The sequence below is a fragment of the Sipha flava genome, unplaced genomic scaffold, assembly GCF_003268045.1.
Source record: "Sipha flava isolate LNK unplaced genomic scaffold, YSA_version1 274_pilon_pilon, whole genome shotgun sequence".
In the NCBI taxonomy this organism is placed as follows: domain Eukaryota; kingdom Metazoa; phylum Arthropoda; class Insecta; order Hemiptera; family Aphididae; genus Sipha; species Sipha flava.
In genome coordinates, this window is record NW_020272939.1 from 48,449 (window position 1) to 68,927 (window position 20,479).

Below are 20,479 nucleotides of genomic sequence, written 5' to 3' on the forward strand. Positions count from 1 at the left end.
ATGAACCCAATGACGTAAGTAAAATTTTTGTTCTTGCTTGTATCATATTTATACAAAACAGTTTTTTTTACATTTTTATTCACTTTACAACTATCCAAAAAATAAAACAGTAATGTATTTGAATGTAAATCTATAGTTTTCATACATTCCTTCCCTTACTACAAATTAAGTAGGTACTGTATTAAGTTTCAATTGAAATAACTTGTACATACATGATACGAGTGTACGAAAATATCTATTATAATAATATAAATATAATTTTTAATTTGCATGTTTAACATCTTGCCACTTTTACAAGTATAACTTTTCTGCATGAAACTGTTCATAGTATTTTAAAACAAAAATTATTAATTATTACCTGACAGAAGTGTTAGATTAAATATTTCAAATGAAACAAATAATTTTTTAAAATTAAATTAATACAGAAATAAGTAATTATGTCAATATAAGTTTGTGATAAAAGTTGAAAAAACAAATCAATACCGAGTACTTAATAGAGTGTGGCATGAACTGAGCCTAATTATGCACTTAGTACGAGTTGTCTGGGTCCATACAAATCCGGCTTGTGCAGAGCTCTAGTATTTACTTATTGTATTTGCAGTTTACATGTCAAAATATCTATAGTTATTAGTTTTCAAAAAATGTATTATAAAAAAAAATTTTCAACAAGTGAAATAGAAATGTATTTATAAAAAGTGGTAAAATTAATGAAATCATCAAAATTAATAAAAAATTACCATAATACCCTTAAATTTTTCGATAAAACAAAAAATGCGAATTAAAAATGTACCATTAGATTCTACGTTCCAGGAAATTCCTGTAAATTCCTGTAAATACTATGTACGTATTAGAGCAATTTATGTAACATGGTTGCTATTTAGGTTACCGGTGACCTAAACCGAATTATTTTTCACGGGTCGTTTAGGTTTCCGACGGTTCTTCAAACCTTTCATTTTATTTAATAGACTATATTTTTTGATGGTGTAGAGAACAAAGCTTCCTAATGACACCGTCTTAGAGATTGTGGTAGTCAACGTGTTAATAATATTTAGTTATCTTCTACCAGAGAAACTAAGTTTATCGGTTTTAAATAATGGAGAAAATGAAATAAACGATAAAAAATTAGTAAAAATATTGTTGATATTGAATTACTAAACTTGGAACTATAAGAGAGTTGAAATTATGCAGAAAATATCGTACAAATTCAAAACTGAAAATGCAGTTGAAACTTTTCTTCAGTATGATGAAAATGTTTTCTTGGCTGTTCATAAACTATTGAAATACCTAATTAATTTATTTTTAACTACTTTAAAAATCTACCTTAGAAAAATAGTATTGGAGAATAAATTAAATGGTTTGGTGCTTCTAAATTTAAATTAAGACATTATATTTACACCTTTAAATGTAATTAATAATACCTTTTAATTTACAATGTCTTAAACTTGTTAACATCTAAAACCAGAAAATTAAACTTTAGACTAGACTATTTTTAATTTTTTTATTTTGTACAATAGATAATATATTATAATAATAATCTTACCCTCCTGCTACTTAAAACTTCTTACCACTTCAAAATCCTGAGCACTCCACTGTATAGAACTAAAAATATTCAGCAATTTATTTAGAATAATTGTATTATTTATACAATTTTCATCTTAGATATTTCTGATATAGATAAATATAAGGTATTGGCACCAGTGGGCTAACGTTTATTAAATATCTATTTAGTTTTATTTTGTGATTTATTTTTCTAGGAATATGAGAAATGTGAAAAAACTGAGTGAACAAAAATTGCAAAGTCTACCTAAAATTTCTTAGCATGATTAATATAAATCAAATGCATGGATATTTGTTGGCAGTTCACCATATGACCTTTCTGAAGGAGACATTATAGCTATATTTTCTCAGTAAATTAATTTTATATAATTTATTCCTCTAAGGCAAATTTATAACAGAATTAACATACTTAACTATTATTTTTATTATTAAATATAGAAAAATTACCAACTTAAATTTAGTACGTGATAAAGACACAGAAAAACAAAAAGGATTTTGTTTTGTATGCTATGAAGACCAAAGAAGTACAATATTGGCAGTAGATAATTTCAACGATACGCGAGTTCTAAGTCGTATATTACGTGTTGATCATGTTAAAGATTATAAAGCATCAAAAAGTTCAGAACCTACCCGTAAGATTAAAATTCAAAGAGGTATTAAATAGGTTTATTACAGTGTGCGCCCATTTCCATTTTCATTCTAGTACCCTGTCTATAGCTATAATACTTCATTCATGTGTTTGGTCAATCAAAGTAATAAAGATCCTTTTTCTTCGATATTTGTAACTATTTTAATAATTACTATAGATATAAATTTTTTTTTTTTTTTTTTGAGTTTATTTTATTTTACTCTATAACATTTTTGACCTTTTGATCGATATTCGGGAAAATAAACAAACAATCTAAATAATCGTGTCCGGAACAAAAGATTATAAAATGTATTGTAATTATCCAACGCCCATAGTGCAGTGTATACGCAGAGTACCGAGTGTTGAATAAGAAAAGAGAAAAAAAGGTCGAACCTATAATACACAATCGTGATTACGTCTGTATGTAAAATGAACCGTTTTTACGTGGTGTTCAGTGGTGTGTAAACGCTCGCTAAATGAGTATTACAGTACTATAACGTATACGTGTAAAACCGACTTACCGCGTAATAATGTGATGGGCGTGATGAAAAACGCTTTTGGTTTATTGTTTTAATTATTTCGTGTGTTATACATAATATATATATTATTATTATTATTTTTTTTTAAATGTCTGGTCATACGTATACGCGATACTTCAGCACGAGCCGACCGGCCGTAATTATTGTTGTTTGTCCATTGATTAATGCGCTCGTTTTCGCTGCTGGGTCTCTTGGGCTTACCGTAGTAGGTACGATATTAATTTCATTTTTATTTTTTTACGCCCAGAATAGGCATGTATGAGCCTCCTCCCGCACCCCGCGAGAATCGTTGACATTTCGATTTTGACGACGAACGCAGTCGGCACATGTCGTCACGGCCATTGGACTGCATAATAGATATGCGCAAAATTCATGGTTGAACAAATAAATTCAATGCTTGTTTTGTTGTTATATTATATATATGAAAACCGCGTGCTGCACGTGAGACGGAACCCTTTTCTTGACGCCGCGTGTATTCTTGAAAAGGTTCCTGTGTACACGTACACATAATAATTTTGTCCCCTTCACTTCGAATAAAAAAAAAAATAATAATAATACAATTTTGTGGAAAACATTAACGATCCGGAAAAAAAAAACTGACTTTATCATAGGAAACGGAAATAGTTTGCTTCTTTTTTCAAGAGAGACAAAAAATCATTAAAATTAATGTGAAATTTGCGTTTGACGGCAGAAACACGTTATAATATTTTTAAATTAAATGTATAGTTATAGATAAACTTAAAATTAAAAACTAAAATTAGTTTTACTGAAAAACGTATAACCACTCAAGAATAATTTTTGAAATTTTATGTTTACATCATAATATATACTTTCCTCTGTAAAAAGAGACATATAATTGTAATAATTATAGCCAAATAGTCAAAACAAATTTGTTCAATTTTTTTAAATGATAATATTTTAACATCTATAATGCCCGAAAAATTTATCTTTTATTTATTTTTTATCTATCAATTGATTTATGTATTTAACTACCCATATTAAGGGTCTACTGGCGATACGTTATTTTCACTAAAAAATCCTACATAATTATTTTTTCGGGGACATATGCTCATTATATGTCGTCGTTGAATCATTAATAGGTTAATAACATTATCAGAGAACCTTTTTCAAGTGAGTATACAATATTGCAATAATAATTGGTATAGGGCTAAATATTTCCATCCAACATATGATATGGGCTGTTACAATCTTTTATTACTTATAGAAACTGAAGTTTAGGCTACAAAAACGCATAATTATGTTATTAACAGGGAGTCGAAAGTTAATCGTATAGAATGTATGCATTTCATATTTTTTTATATTTTTGCTTCTTGGGCTCTTGTAAGGTATATGCACACTATAAAAATAATTGTATAGAAATGTTATGTATTCTTTAGGCATACACAAATATATATACGATAAGTTCGATTACCTATTTAGTAGTTTCCAGGAAGAAAACAAACATAGTGAAATCATTTAAGAACGCTCGTTTAGAATTAGTGCATTAATGTGGAGTATAGATTTTCAAAGTTTTACTCGGTTCGTACTCCACAATATGTATAATAGATATAAGGATGTTTTATCGAAAATACATAACATGGCCACGCGTAGAACTTACACCGTACGGTTTCCTTCAATGACATTTGACGCGGTATTATAATTCTCCGAGACGGCAATAAACCGTAATCGTCCCCTTGTTTCATTACGAAATTATTTCTCTGACAAACTAAGCGTACTTTATTGCTGCGCACGCCTCCATCGTTCTTTATTACCTTTAGAATAGAATAGAAATTAGGCAAAAGCGCACGTAGATGCAGTAATCTCTTTTTCGTATTTTTTAAATATCACTTGCAATAAAAGTCTTTTTTTAACAGCGCCGTTTGTATTTTTTTCATTAAGTTTATCACAGAGAATGTCAATAAATTTGCGCGGACTTAATTTTTCCCTCTCGTTTACGCCGATGATGCTCTACAGGAAAAAATAAATAAAAAGGCACACTTTTAGTACACGTATTCCGTGTTTTTGTTTTTTATTAGTCTGGTTTTTTTTCAAATAAAAGCTCACGTAGTATTAAACCCTTTTTTTCGTTCATTATTAAAATTTGTGCTTGTGTTAAAAAGTCTTCGGGCTCTTAATTTCCTCATCACCCTTCAAATTAAAATGAAAGTAATAAAATATCCAATGCATTTATTGCATTCGTATTTTACAGTTTTTTTAGCCTTTTTTTTTTTTTAATTTTTACGAAAACAAAACGATTGTTTCTTAGTACCGCTGATTATCGCTATAATAACCAGTCAAATTTGAGTTGTTTTAAATGTATATGTTAATAATTCAATGGAATTCGTTTCGTTATATCGAGTATATTGTTATGTTTATAGTGAAATATGTAACATAATTATTCATTTAAGTTACTTTGAATCTAATAAGTAAATATATATGTCTAGTATAAAAGACATTTCCATTAATTTTCAATTTTAATATCGTCAAACGTCGATGTAAAATGTATGTACTTGTGTATTGAGTTGATCGATAGTTAAATATGTTCTATTTTTGTATTAAAATTCGTATACATTGTATCACTTTTCGCATTGCCAAACAAAAATGTATTTTTCTTTGGCCGTTCTTAAAAAAGCTAAACCTTTTTTATTCTTAATTTAATTTATTGTTTTTTTTTCTTGCTTATTGTAAGCCCATCATAAACATGTCTTCAACAGTACAATGTTTTTTCTTTCCAGAGTATTAACCGCCTTAATCCTGAATTTTAATTACGTCGAGTCTACCCTAAGACTTCGGGTTATTAGTGTTAATTAATTCGGCTTGAGCTTGTTGTGATGGGGAGGGGGAGCTAATAGGCGAACTACGGGAATTACCGGGCACGTCACTTGTCTTCCCATGGGATTTCTCCATACATACCGGAGTGCGGGTAACCCTTTCGTTTGCTCATGACTATATAGTTAATACAAAAGCTTATTAATTGGGAATTGGCCCCCTGCAGTTCACATGTCGAGGTTTCTAAAGCTCACGATCAGACCTCGTTATGACCATGTTCAATACATTACAATATACAAGGATTTAAACACGAGGATATATATTATAAAATATGAAATCTAATATTATGTCTTTGATTTTTTCATTGAGCTGCTAATATAGTATCTTGCATATACATGTACTTTAATTACGACTAACGAGAGTAGCTGAATTAAAGTAATTTATTTTGTATGAATTGTACTCAAATGTGTCAGTAGGTAATGTGGAATGCTTTGTAATGTTGTTGAAATTTTTTTTCATGTAAAAGTGTTGAACGAATAAATTTTTTTTTTTTTATTAAATTACCATCCTGGTACAAGCGTCAGCTATCGAATAAAAACGACTGCGAATACTCGGAAAGTCACATAAATGCGCAGTTAATACTTAATCAAGAAAAGTTTTTTATTAAAGATATCTCTCGAAAACATACGTTATTGTATGATCACCAAAATAAAAGGGAAAAAAACAAAATCATCGTTTTTTCATGTTTGAAAAATATGCCGATCGACGAGTTTAACGAGACAAAAAGATAAACAGTAAATTAAAGTTACATGAATGATTACCATAGCGTTTCTTCTACAGATCAACAAATGCGATAAAGTTATTCATCGGTATTTATAACGGTCCGAACATAAAATGTGATGTCACCAATCCTCAGTGTTCGCGAGAACAAAAATGTACCAAGTTCTTTCGGATATTATAATGACGTAATGAAAAAAAAAAGGGAAACTAAAAAAAAATGGACAAACGCGGGATTTGTGTATAAAAAGTGCACATACATGTCCATTAGCGCTCGACGACGTGACCGGAATGTGTTCTAATCGTTTGCCGCGTGATCATCATTTTTCACACTCATATAATATCATATTCAAAACTGATTTCTAAAAAGCTCCGTCAGCGACGGACGAGAAATCGTTTAACGGTTGCAAACGGTGGAAGGAAAAAAGGTCGTGCAATATGTCGCGTGTACTATAATATAGATCAACGCGGTGACGAACCGAGCTGTGCAGCTGTACACAAACCATTAACCGGACGATAAAAAGCGAGTTTAACTTTTGAACCCGAATTACATTGGGAATTTTTCAACAGCGGCGGCGACAAGAAAAAAAAACTGTTATAAATGAAGATTGATAGTATAGTAGGGCGCGCGTTGAAAGGATGACCGCTAAGGCGTGTTCGAGGCAATTTCACTCCCTTCTAATATCTGTACGTATCATATATACGTAGATAGTACAAGTGAGGTAAAAGGGTCCCATGACAGTTTAGCGATGACCTGAACTTGTTGGACCGCGGTAATAAAAATGGTAAAAAAACAACATGGACCCTTCTAAGATTATTTAATGATCGAGCATATACGATTATAATGCATACTATGTACTATATAAATAATGTGTATCGGTTTATATACCATTTATACCATAATAACTATATATATAGTTTACACAAACCTTGAAATTCGGATGCCGGTTTGTTGTGGTATAGTTTTTAAGGATCGTAACTACTTATTTTTCGAAACACCTTCTGTGATTAGCACATTGACAATTAGAAAAATAAAAATTGATATTTTGTTTCCTTCAAATTGCCGCTTAAGAGGATCAAGTCGTCAATTTCATTAATCACGGTTTCTCATCAAAATTACAGCTGATCGTATTAAGCTGGCCGAATACTTATTGTAGCCGAATGCGTGTTAACCACAGTAGGTATTTAAACTATTTAACTATTAACCAGAGGGATTCAGTTAACATTACAATAAAAACCAATTATACTTTTGGAACCAATGTCGAAAACACCCATATGGTTTTAATAATTACTTTTAAAATAGTATTCTACTCCATCAAATAGCTTTGGTAAACAATAATTTCTCCGGGGTGGATAGACCAGGACGTTAATCACGTACCTAAAAGCTTCTATTATTTTATCTCGTTTTTAATAATTGTACAAAACATCATTATATTATGTTTCAATGCTATTATTTGAGCGTATGAATTGCGCATGTATTGTTGATTTCGTGTACCGAATAAAGCATAACGAACAAAGTTGAAACGAATTCGAAATGATTCGGTTTTAATATAATTTATGTTTTTATTAATTAAACCCCCTTTGAAATTGAAAATGTAGTATTCTATTTGCGATTGGTATGAAACGCTAAAATAATGTATGTTAATTCTATTAAATTTTCAACAAAAAATGTATAAATTATATTTTGGTTTTACTGTCGATCCTCCTTTATCAAAACATTGATAACATTCATACGAAATAAAAATCAAATATAGGTTGAAAAAGCTATTTTAAATACTAACTACATTAATTTAAGTAGTCATTGGGAAAACATCAAACAATTGTTTTGGGTACCATGCAAATATCATGTTATGTTTTTCGCCATTTCGAAAACTGACTCGCGGGGACACTGAAAAAAATGATTGAAAAGATAACTTTGTTACAAGACCGTGGCTTCCTTTAATTCACCCACGTCAATATGTTTGCATATTTTATGCCCGGGTCCCGTCGCGAATATAGAACGTGTGCGTACGCGTAGCGTGTTAGTGTTTGCCGAGTTTTTCGTTTTGAAACAATCATTCGAGCGACATTTCTGCACAGTAGTAAAAAAATAAAAAGTATAATACTATACATACATTATATACGCGCACGCGTTCAATCCTCCGGGCGGTGCAGCAGGTATGTAAATTTTCATTTCATATTATTACATCTAACACACATTGGCTTGCTTCGGAAGCGCGGAAACCTTATAACAAAAATATCATCGTATTATACGTATTTTTTTTTTCGGATGGGGGTAAAAAAATAAAAAATATGAAAATATAGGGGAATACGAAATTACTTGTGGGTAAATGAAGTCGGTGTGCGGTAGAGCTTATCTGTGCGTTGTATGCGCGCGCGTATGTATAATATATGGGCGCAAGTGTGTGTATTCTCCTCAAACCCCGGCCCACCCTGCCCGCGACCCCTGAAAGTCCAGAACGGTTAAGCTCGGACGGGAACGGTTTCGGATCCACATAGTTTGACAAATGATAAACATTTATCAAATCGAATTCTCCGTTGTTTATTAAAATAAAATAGCTATTTGGACCGCACCATCACCGTTGTCATCATCATCATCATCATCATCAACTCGATCGTATGCTACCGTATCGTCTTCGCATATTTTTCATTTTTATGATTCAATTCGTTTTTTTTTTTTCATCCGCACCGCCGTTGTAGTCATCGTTGGCGTAGTATATATCATATTATTTTGCATCGTAATGGATATGAGTTTGAAACTTCCGGATAATTCAAACCTAAATATCACTATACATTATACTGTACGTAATAACACATATATGACGTAACACGTATTATGAACTCGACAACTACAACAGCTAATCCGACATAGGTATACACTATACGTATATGAATATTATTTCCTGTGCGGGCGTTATGAAAATTTTCTCTTTCGTTGTTTTACGGTTTGTTTAATATTGATCGCAATATCTGAAACAATCCGACGGAAATATTTAGAATACTATCAAACTTTATGATTTAATTGGGTATAGCCGTATGATACATAGTAATTGAACCCGCTAAATGTATAGCTACATTTGATATTCTTATATATTATAAATAAATAACGTGATGGATGTTTAATTAATTTAGCGTCAAAAATGGAGTATAAAGACACAAATAAAACATTTTACAAATTTCAAAAAATTCAGAACCTATAATAATTTGCATGCATTACACCATTGGCAAATCATGTTCATTGGTATGCACGTCTACATAACTCAATTAATTAAATTAAAAACACATTAAGTTTAACTACTATACTTTATTATAATAATGTTGAATTTAAAAATAATACAAGGTCTACGGATTTACGAGAGGAACTGCTGGACAAAGAACATTGCTTGTCATGGACCCAAAACTCTATACTCTATACAGTGGTTTACGTGTGACCGGGCTCGAACGCTAAATCCTATGATCATACAGTATTTGTTTAATAAATTCTTACTCGAATTACAATATATACATATAATATTCTAAACGACATCCATTTATAACATCATATATGTATCGAAATACATTTTAAACATGGTATGCTGAAAAACTGTAGTAAAATTTTATCAAAATCTTTGATTAAAATTTAATTAAAAATAAATTATCTTCACACAATAAATTTAATTTGTAATTAAAATTCAATTTCATGTATGTTTTATGATTGAATGAATAAATGTCGATCACGTTGAAAATGGTATTTATGATACTCATTTATGGTATTCGAAATGTACTTTCGTGTAAATTTAAATTTTTATATGTCTGTTATTGGTTTTTCTTTTTTTCCCGTGCGTAAATGCATTCGTAAATGTGTTTTAAAATCGCTAAAGTTTTTCGATTATTTTGTTAGTAATACTTTTTTTTTACACTGGTGTAAAGGAAAAATAATAAAATTTATCGCTAGAACATTTTGTGTAATTATATATATTTAAATGTAGGCATGTTCTAGTTTAAATTAACTTTCAAAATCGAGCATGATAAAATATATCTATAAATGAAATTTTTTGAATTGTATTTTAAATATGTATGTTACCGTTAATTATGTAAATTACGTAATATCATAAAAGGTTAACATTAGTAGACGATATTGTCAATTCCTAGGCATTAACTGATGTACGCAATATTGTATAAATCATATATTTTGTTTACACGTTTACAACTAAAACTAGGAAATTACCTTAATATCTAATACTGATTGACAATGCTGAAAATTTTTTTCAGCGAGATATTTAAATTAGGTGAGAATTGTATGAATATAATATAAATTATATATAATTATTTATTTTTAAAATTTATTTTACTGTGATACTTTGAATTGTATAAAATATTTTTTTTTTCAAGCACATCTATAAATTTTACATCCTGTTTGAAATCGAGTTTTCGGGTGTAGCTGTAGGTTTTATGTGGGCGGTAGAGTTAACATTGATATTGACATATGATTATTGTTTCTTGTTTAAGCTGAAAGTATCATAATATATGTGTATATTTTTATTTAAACTAAACGATTAGAATTAAGTTTTAATTCATTAGTTAAATTTAATAAAATATAATGTTCAAAAATTGTTTAAAATAATTGAAAATATGTAAAATATAGTAAATATACTCGTATATCAGAGTTATGCACCGAAATCATTTATTCGGGTTTCAGGTTACGTTCGGGCAAGTGCGTAACCAGGGGGGTGTTACAGGTATAGTAACACCCCCTCATCTAAATTGTGTTAATCTGAATTCTAATAAAGATAAAAATTGATCATAAACCGTGATGAAAACATGTTTATCATAACGAAATATATATATAACAATAATGTAAATCTGGGCTTCTCATTACATCGTTTTGTCTAGTAAATCAAAGCCTTGGTTTTATGTCGTATCATGCGCGATTTAAAAAAATAGGTACATATGACAAAAATGTACATTTGAAATTTTAATAAAATATTTAAATACTTTTTCATACAAAAGTACATTATATATAAATAGATATTCATGTGTACTAATGTGTTTGTATGCTTGTACAATAAAATATACGTAAAGTATTTATTTTGTTGTGTATAATTTTGAATAACATCCTCCTTTTGAAATACCTAGCTACGCGTCTGAATTCGGGTGTAAAACCTGATACATATTGGTAATATATTATAAACATTTTAATTTAAAAATTCTATAATATTTATTTTTTTAAATTTTTTTAGAAATATTGGATAGAAAAATTCTGTTTCGAACAGACGCCAAAACGGGTAACGTTCAAATATCCTAATATTTAAGAACTTATAGATTATTATGTTCTTATATTATATTATTATATATATATTATATTATATTATATTATATTATTATATTTCTCTAAGTTAAATTTGTCAAAAAATTCAAAAATAATACAAAATAAAAACTTCATTAAATTGATCAGTATCACTCGAAACATTTTCTGCCTATGAGTCTAAGTGTTAGGACACCAGAAAAAAGGATTCATTTTTCCCAGCCATAAATCCCAGCCATAGTAATTACATATACGTTCATCGACGAGAATTTAAATTATTATTATTATTATTTCAGCTTTTCGTGCAAGCTCGTACACATGACACATTATGGCTGAGAATGTCACCAATGGGTTATGGTAATAATGATCATAATATAATAATAATAATAATTGATGTTATTATTATGAAATATTGGGCATGCGATTTTCTCCAGCCCTGCGAAACCACGACGAGTACGGGGGATAAAATGTATTATGTATAGGTCGTAATTGTATTAAGCAAACACGCGCACGTACTGTTTCTGTACGCCAGTGGATCGATGGTAGTAATTATAGAGCACGAATTTGGAAAACCGAAAAAAATGTGTGTACGAAACGCGAACGAACGGTAACGAAAACGATTATATTAGTGTTATAAGTCGGGTGTTGTGCAAATACATATGGTTTAGTTGACATCAGTGCGTGTGTGCTGTATGCATGGGTTAAGTTCCGAACCATTCGTATACGGATGGTGAAAAGCTGCTGTTGAAACGAACATTCGTATAGCGCCCTTCGTGGTCGCCGACCGATAACTTTTGAATAAAACGATTGAGAGATTTTGTTTAAGTACTTATTGAACACACCTATTGTTATCATACACAATCCGTATAGCAAGTTATATTATATCTATGTGTAGAGTAGTGACCCAAAAACGTGTTATGCAAATAACGTACAGTAGATATTTTCGCTAGAAAAATCAGATTTTTACTGAATATTTTTTAGTTTATACCATTTTATCGACCCATTAAAGATTAATTTTCAGGACATATTATATACTCGTATATGTTTACAAAACATGCCGACGAGTTTTACTATGCTTATTATTTTCTTTTAATAATAGTTATTAAAATGTTTCTTATATTATAGTATCAATTTCTTATTTTTAGACTTCATTATATTTATTCGGCCTCCAACTTTACTGTAATACTGAATGTGTTACAGCATAAAAGCGTATAACACGATAATTTGACAATATTCAATGTTGTTTTTTTGCTTTTTTTGTATAGATAGATTGCTAACTGCGGAACCACAGTTTTCACCCCAAATGATACATTTTCATATAATTTTAGTTAGTGTTCGACCATGCGAAATGGTTACAAGCAAAAACGCTTTCACAGCCAATCTGCTTCTCTCTTTTTTTTTTTTTTACAATAAATATGGGGATCGTATCTATAGACAAATCGAATAACGGCCCCAAAGTGTTCTTTTTTTGTACCAAAATGGATAATGATGTTCCGACGTCGTTGCTGGAGATTATACATTTTTATTATACTGATGGAATCGAACGATGACTCGAACGTTTTCTTTATATTTCCCCTTAAACTTTTTTGACCTAGCCAATAGGGCGTGTTTGATGAACCGAACACAAACGGCCGCCTGCCAGCCTGTGGTAATTTGTCAAAGTCCTCGTAGGCTCAGTAAACTTCCGGGTGTAATATTGCACACCACGAAAACGAGATGTCTCTATTTTCAATACATATGCGAATGGAATAATATTAAAATTCTATAATTGATTTGTTAGGTCTTTTGTAGTGTCTAATGTATTCTGAATTAATAATATTGTGATCGCATTAAAATTAAGAATTATATACTGCCAAATTATTGAGTTCTTTTCACACTCATTATTATAAAAACCTTGATTCGTTACGTTTTAATAGGCACACAATGTAGCAATTTATAGATAACAGAAAAATACTCGTATTATCCAGAAATAAAGAAAAAATTATAGTTATAGAAAAAATGAAGTTTGTGTAACTAACAGAAAGTGAACAGCATAATATAAATAATTAATCACCAACATAATAATAAAAGTTGTAAATTAATAGCGGGAAAAAATGGATAAAATTTAAATAATTAAAATGTATTTATAGTTTATCAAATAACGAAATGTCTTATTCAGATCAACAATATAATTTAACATTGTTAGGTTAGGTTTACTTGAATTATAGCGGACTAAGTTCTACCATTTTTTGTCCTACCTGCTTTTTACGTTCAATCAATAAACTCATTCAAATGAAACAATTAATATTACAAAATCACTCATACAAATACACATTCAACTAACAAAAAATATCTTTATTACATAATATTTAATATACTTTATTAACTTTTTATAATTATATAAATATTTATGACAAATTTTAAAATTAGGATGGTTTTATATATATATATATATATTGATTTTAATTCGAATAAGTTAACTAGGTATTTAGTTGATTAGTTAGTAAATAGTGAAATAGTTTAGGTTTTATGTAAAAAAAATTGAATATTCTGATTAGAATTTTATCACCCGAAATTTGGATTCTTAAGTCCAAAAATCTAAAATTTGGATTTCAAAATCCAAAACTCGAAAATCCAGTTTTCGGACTTTTGGATTTTTGGATAATCCGTATTATCGTATATTTGCGTATATCTCGTATTTTACATCACTAACTACACGCTAGTACACGCATTTCATCATTGACCTACATTAAACTATAATGCTGTATAAAAACATTTCGATGCTTTTTTTAAGTTTTTACATTATCATCATACGGTAGTATCTGTGATTTTTTTCGTGACACTTTAAATTAATATATATGGTACAAAGATAATTATGTCACTGTCAATATATAATACCACTTCGTAGTGTAACATATGCTACTGCACAGTTTAGTTTAAATTGTTGTGCTGATAAATAATAATAACGACAGCTATATATTTCATAATTGCACATACCGTGTGATAGTATGTTATGTATTACATATTAATTTTATACTAATTTTATAGTAGTTTCATACGTTGTATACACAATTCAATATAATATTTAGGACGAACACAAAGCATGATAGATACTAATAACATGTGGCAAACTGGTAACTATAATTGCTATTTTAAAAAAAATTGAAACATTCAAACGAAAAGTGAGCTTCAGACATTTAGTAATGCATTTGTAGAAAACACGATATGAATATTACATTTATACTCAAATAACAACTAAAACATAGGTGGAGTATTGTAATTTGTTCTATGGCTGCGGTTTTTTAATGTACCCCACCACTGCTTTGGGGGCTCAACGAGAATCAGTGGCGGATTAAACGTTTTTTCGTTTACAAGCACGAAAATTTGTGGCCCTTTTATTTTCAAAAGTTTCTTTGTTTTAAATATCAAAATACATAAAGATGTATTGTTAATTAAATTATTATTTTAAATTGAATACAATATAATAATACAATTGCAATGATGGTATTATTTTTGTTTGATTTTTGAGGTTGCAAATGTGTCAATTATGTCTTAAGAGTCAATTGTTGACATTAATTCCTATTAAGGCACAGATCCTGGCACAGAAGAGCCAAATAATTTAATGTATTTTCGCTAATAGTAAATCTTAAATTTATTTTAGTTTTTTTGGGACACGAAAACGATCGTCCTGCCAAACAATTAGTAAACATCATACGTGATTAACTTCTTAAAACGAAGCTCATATTCAGAAATAGTTTTACTAAAATCTGGTTTCGAAAAAAGGTAAAAAAAAAAGACTTTTATTTAGTAGTTTTTTCAGTTTTATTGAATTAACCTTAAAGTCTTAAAATGTATGTATTTTTGTGCAAATATTTTTTTATCGATTTCAATTTCAATTTGTATAGTTTCTTGGTTCTTTGATATCATCGTTACCAATTGACTTGTTGTCTATGTTGATAAAAAAAAATTGAATTTATTGTACATTTTTGCTCACTCAGAACTGAATGCTCATAAGTACAATATCGTTTGTATGATCGAAAGCTCTGACTGTCGGTTGTCTTGTAGTATACACTACTAATTGTTGTTTAGCCTCTTTTGCTTTTTACTAATTGATATAATACGAGTATAATATAGAAATATATGTATGCAATTTCTTTTAAATCCAGACAATTTTCCGGAGCTATTCTTATATTCGAACTACCGTCATGTTTCTGCTCTAATATACGGTCTGCGTATTTGATTGTAGACCATAGGAATTTGTAGTCCGCATACAAGTGTAGTACCAATTTGCTGCCCTCAAAATATTGTCGTTTCAATCAACTGTTTACTCTGCCTATAAGGTAACCCGACGCTGGTGAGAATGATCTAACGATTCCGCAGACACATCTAAATTAAATTCAGATATTAATATAAATTAAATTGTTACGTTTACATAAAATGTACGTGTATACGATTATTAGGACCGCATCATTATAGTGCATGAACATGATAAAAAGTAATAGGTGTTGATAATTCTAATGTAAGCCCATATAGATTATAAAGAAATAAATTAAAAAGGAAATAATCGATTGATCATTTATTTTGTAATCTGTGGTGTAAAAGGGCATTCACCCATTTCATCTATTACCGCACAAATATGCCAGAAACATATGAGAAATTTACGAATACAGATTTTTAAATACTTAACAGCCGATTATCTTAAACGAATTTTCGATTTATGTTCAGGATGCAAATTTTAGCAATACACTTATTACAGCTATCGATTTGCTGATATCATATCCTAATTAAATAGGGGCGTAGTTAGAAATTTTTTTGAGATAAACTCATATAAGTCTATAAGTCTTCTACTCACCGACGGCAATAGGGACTTTTACCAATTTCTGTATCAGATTTCCATATTTTCTAAATTGTCAATGATTATTTTTATCAATAGTTAATAACTTCAAACAAAGCAAATCAAAAAATAAGTAGATGGTTCTTAAAATATAATTATAGGTAGGTTGTAGATTCTAAGTATATTAAACGTTAATCAATAGATAATAATGAAATTAAATTTCCAGTAACTTAATCACCAGAATTGTTTAAACAACGTTTGTATTGATTATTTTTCAATATTATTTCTATAAATCGACATGTGCTATAGTCCATAAGGTCTATTTGACATTTACGTTGTAATATAGAAAATTATTTTCCTTTCGTATAGCAAATTATCTTGCGTAACTCTCTGTGTGGCTTTAGCGTAATAGTGTTGAAATACATATATAATTAGTCGTGAATATATTATTTCAAATATAAATATTTTTTTTTATCAAATCTATGTAGACTCAGGTGCTATGCCAGGTCTACCTAATGGCTACGGCCCTGTTATTAAGATTGTATAATAGGTACTACACTACAGTGGCGTATTTGAGAGGGGATGGTGGCAATCTTCCCCCCCCCCTGAAAATTTTTAGACCCAGACAATTTTTATATAAGTAATGGGTATTTTATTAAGAAACAAAAATTAGGATTTATTTTATAGTATTACTACATTTGAAAACGTTTCAAATTTTACACTAATTTAAATAACGCAAAACGCTAAATTTTTCATAACGTTTTAATTGTCAATAACGGTAAACGTTTATATTTGTATAACGTTTAAACTATTTATAGCGTTAAACGCTCAATTGCTATTAACGTTTATATGTCCCATAACGATAAATATCATAAATAATTTTGATTGAAGACCCAGTCCATACTTAGTGAAAAATTAGATAAAACACAAGCGAAACTTTCAAAACAAAGATAGGTGTTAAAAAAGAACTACACAAAATACCATTCTAAGTGGATCCGACATTAGATTAAAAAAAAAACCGCAAATATTAAGGATTCATCTGATATAAATACTACAAAAAAATTTTATTTGTAAATGTTGAGCCTGAATTTAAAGAAAAAATTTGAGTCGGCCCCCCTCCCCGTTAGAATTAAGTCTAAACACGTCCCTGCTACACTGTCCGATCGAAGTATCTTTATTAAATCTTGTCGGATTACGAAATCGTATACACTACGTAAAAATTCGTAGTCGATCACGTTTCAAGTGTTTCGACTTACGATCTTCGAACCATCGCGGCTACGTGTGCGCGCGCAGTAGAAAAAAAAAATCGGTTACCACGAAAATACGGCTTGATATTCACGCTAATACCGCGCTATTTTTGTGTGCGGTTAGTCGGCGTTCATCGAACATTTGACATTTTAAGGGTTTCGCGAGTAAAAAAAAAACGTAGGACCACAACAGTATACGGCATTTCGTCCGCGTATTCGTGTCCGCGGGCTCGCGGGTACGGGGGACGGGGAAAATATACGATAAAAAAATATGATAAATATGTTCGCACACGTGGACGACGACCGGACGGACGACGAGGCGAGCGGGTCGGCGTTGTCGGCCGCCACTAGTCTACGGACGATCCGTTGCTGTTGCGCTTTGTCATCATTAACTTTATGATAATGCGCCGGGCCCGCGACGACGCCGCTGCCGCGGCGAGACGTGTACAAATTCGCCGGACAAATCGAATCAATGGCCCGGAGTGGAGCAATGTAGTGCGACCGTATACATAAACATCGTTGTACACAATAGCTGTGTACACGTATATGTATATATATTTGTAAATGTACGAACAGAATGCAATACGTAATACGCGTTATAATATCGTAAACGTATACGTATATACATCGGCGGACCGGCCGTCGTGTGATGGATGCGTCGCCCCGAGTCCCCGGGCCGATGAAACGTGAACTGATAAATGACCTCCGCCGACGGTCCCCACGCGCCGTACGTATAAACATAACGGGCAGTGATAACGGATGAGCGTTGACGTGCGCGCGGACGTTTGTAAAAACCTAAAAAAAAAAAAGAAAAAAGAAGCGAAACGAGAGTAAAAAAATTGATACCGAGGGAAAAAAACAACGCAGCCGCTCGCCAACCCTCCGGTTATTAACGGTACACGTGTTCGTAGTACCGCTACGGTTGCTGTGATGTGCGAGGGGGCAGACCGTCGCTGTCCACCGGTTCGGAAACGATCGTCAATTTGTCTCCGCTGATATTTCCCCTCCGCGAACAACAAATTCGGACCTTTCTAATTCTTCCCGATTCCACCGACCAAATGTTTCGAGAATTAAACGACCGGCGTGTACACCGCACGGAATGTTTGGAACTTTTTCTCTTTCTCTTTCTTTTCCTCCATTATTCTTCGCCGTGGTGTGTTTCGCCAAATTTGCCGTCCTAAAGAAATCATGAACAATATAAAACGTTAAAATTACTACGTGATATTACCGCAGTTGAGTTTTAGTGCTCCGATACACAAAATTACATAAATTAAAACCATGTAGTGTATTCATATTATTTCAACTATCTATAGCCACACGTGATGTACGATCACATTTAAGTTTGGTTAACGAGGTATTAGAACATACTTAAAAAAATACCCCAGATAATGGATTCCCAACCTTTTTTGAATGCGTCGCGTCCCCCATGTTCATACTATTGCATAAGGTCACGATCCCCTAACCACTACAAAATTAGAGTATAATGATTGTAATAATCGTTAAATAATCAACATTTCATTAAATTTTAAGCAGTGCATTTGTAGGGTGAAAATTAAAATTGAATTTTCAAATATTTATAAAAACATATTTTATAAAATTACATTAACTTTTTTAAATATTAAAATTTTAACTTAGTATTAATAAATATAAATTAATGAGAGGATCACTGTTTAGCTTTAATTAATTTTTTAATGTTTGACCTTGACTGTGATGGTACATATAAATAAATGATTGTGTGGACAAATAGAAGTTGACGTATCTAATTATTCAATATTATTCGATAAAATATAAATAATCGAAAATAAAGTTTTCAATATTTTACAGTTTTTAAAAATATGCACGCCTCCCTAGGGAGAGCGTAGTCCCTAGGTAGAGAATCATTGTTCTATATAAATACCAAAGTGTGTATTCTATCGAAATAATTTTGTGACATGTTGATAGCTTGTTTATAGTATAATATATATATATAATATATATTTATAGTACACATATAATATTATTTTTTTTTTGTTGTAGTGATCTCATCAATGTGAATACAATTTATAAAAAATAATAATAAAAATAAAAAACACATTCAAATGTATTGTTGGACAAAAAGAGAACCATGGATATTAATATTATTTGATCCCGTATACAAAAAACTTGAATACCATTCTGTGAGGGTTATTTTAATCTGAAAACTATTTATTTTAAATTCATGTAAGTATTAAAATTTACATCTTCGGAAACATAATATTTGATTGTTTGTAATAATTGCAGTTATTATAATAACGTAAAATATATAGTCATCATTTATAATTTTCGTATAACTGAAAAACGGTTGTACCGACAATTATAGAACACGATTTCCGAGTTAAGTATTAAAAATTTAACTTTGAACACGTATGACCAACTCGTTAGTCGTATGTACATCGCATGTAGTTTATCAATGATGTACTCCGTATTATGTTTGGTGGTCATTTGTAGTAAAAAGTAAAATCGAATTTTTCGACTAGACATTTAATACATTATACACAAGTTTAGTATATATTATTCTATACAATACTTAATTCTTATACTACTTCGTTTGTGGGGCGATGGAGGTAGTTGTCACGATCGATCTGGTTACGTGAAACGAGTGCAGCGCGACGATAAGCGACTTTGTCGGATTAATAAATAATTGTACACCATGCGTACAGTTAACAGTAATATGAAAAAATGTGTTTGTCTTCAACAAACATAACATATTTTATATTGTTCCAGAGCCCGCTAAAAGTGAAATTTTGTAAATCACAAAGACGTTGATTTTAACGGGCAGTATAGTTTGAACGCAGAAAAAAAAATCAAAAAAAAAAAAAAAAAACAGAATAAACGTTTCATCAACAC

At 30.5% G+C, this 20,479-nt stretch overlaps 1 protein-coding gene across 1 annotated transcript; it reads left to right on the top strand.

Moving 5' to 3' along the window:
• On the top strand, window positions 1-2,221 carry LOC112685377 (RNA-binding motif protein, X-linked 2-like). Its single transcript, XM_025557234.1, is given in 3 exon segments — window positions 1-14; window positions 1,755-1,907; window positions 1,996-2,221. Coding segments are annotated over 3 exon segments (393 nt in total).
• The last annotated feature ends 18,258 nt before the right edge of the window (window positions 2,222-20,479 follow it).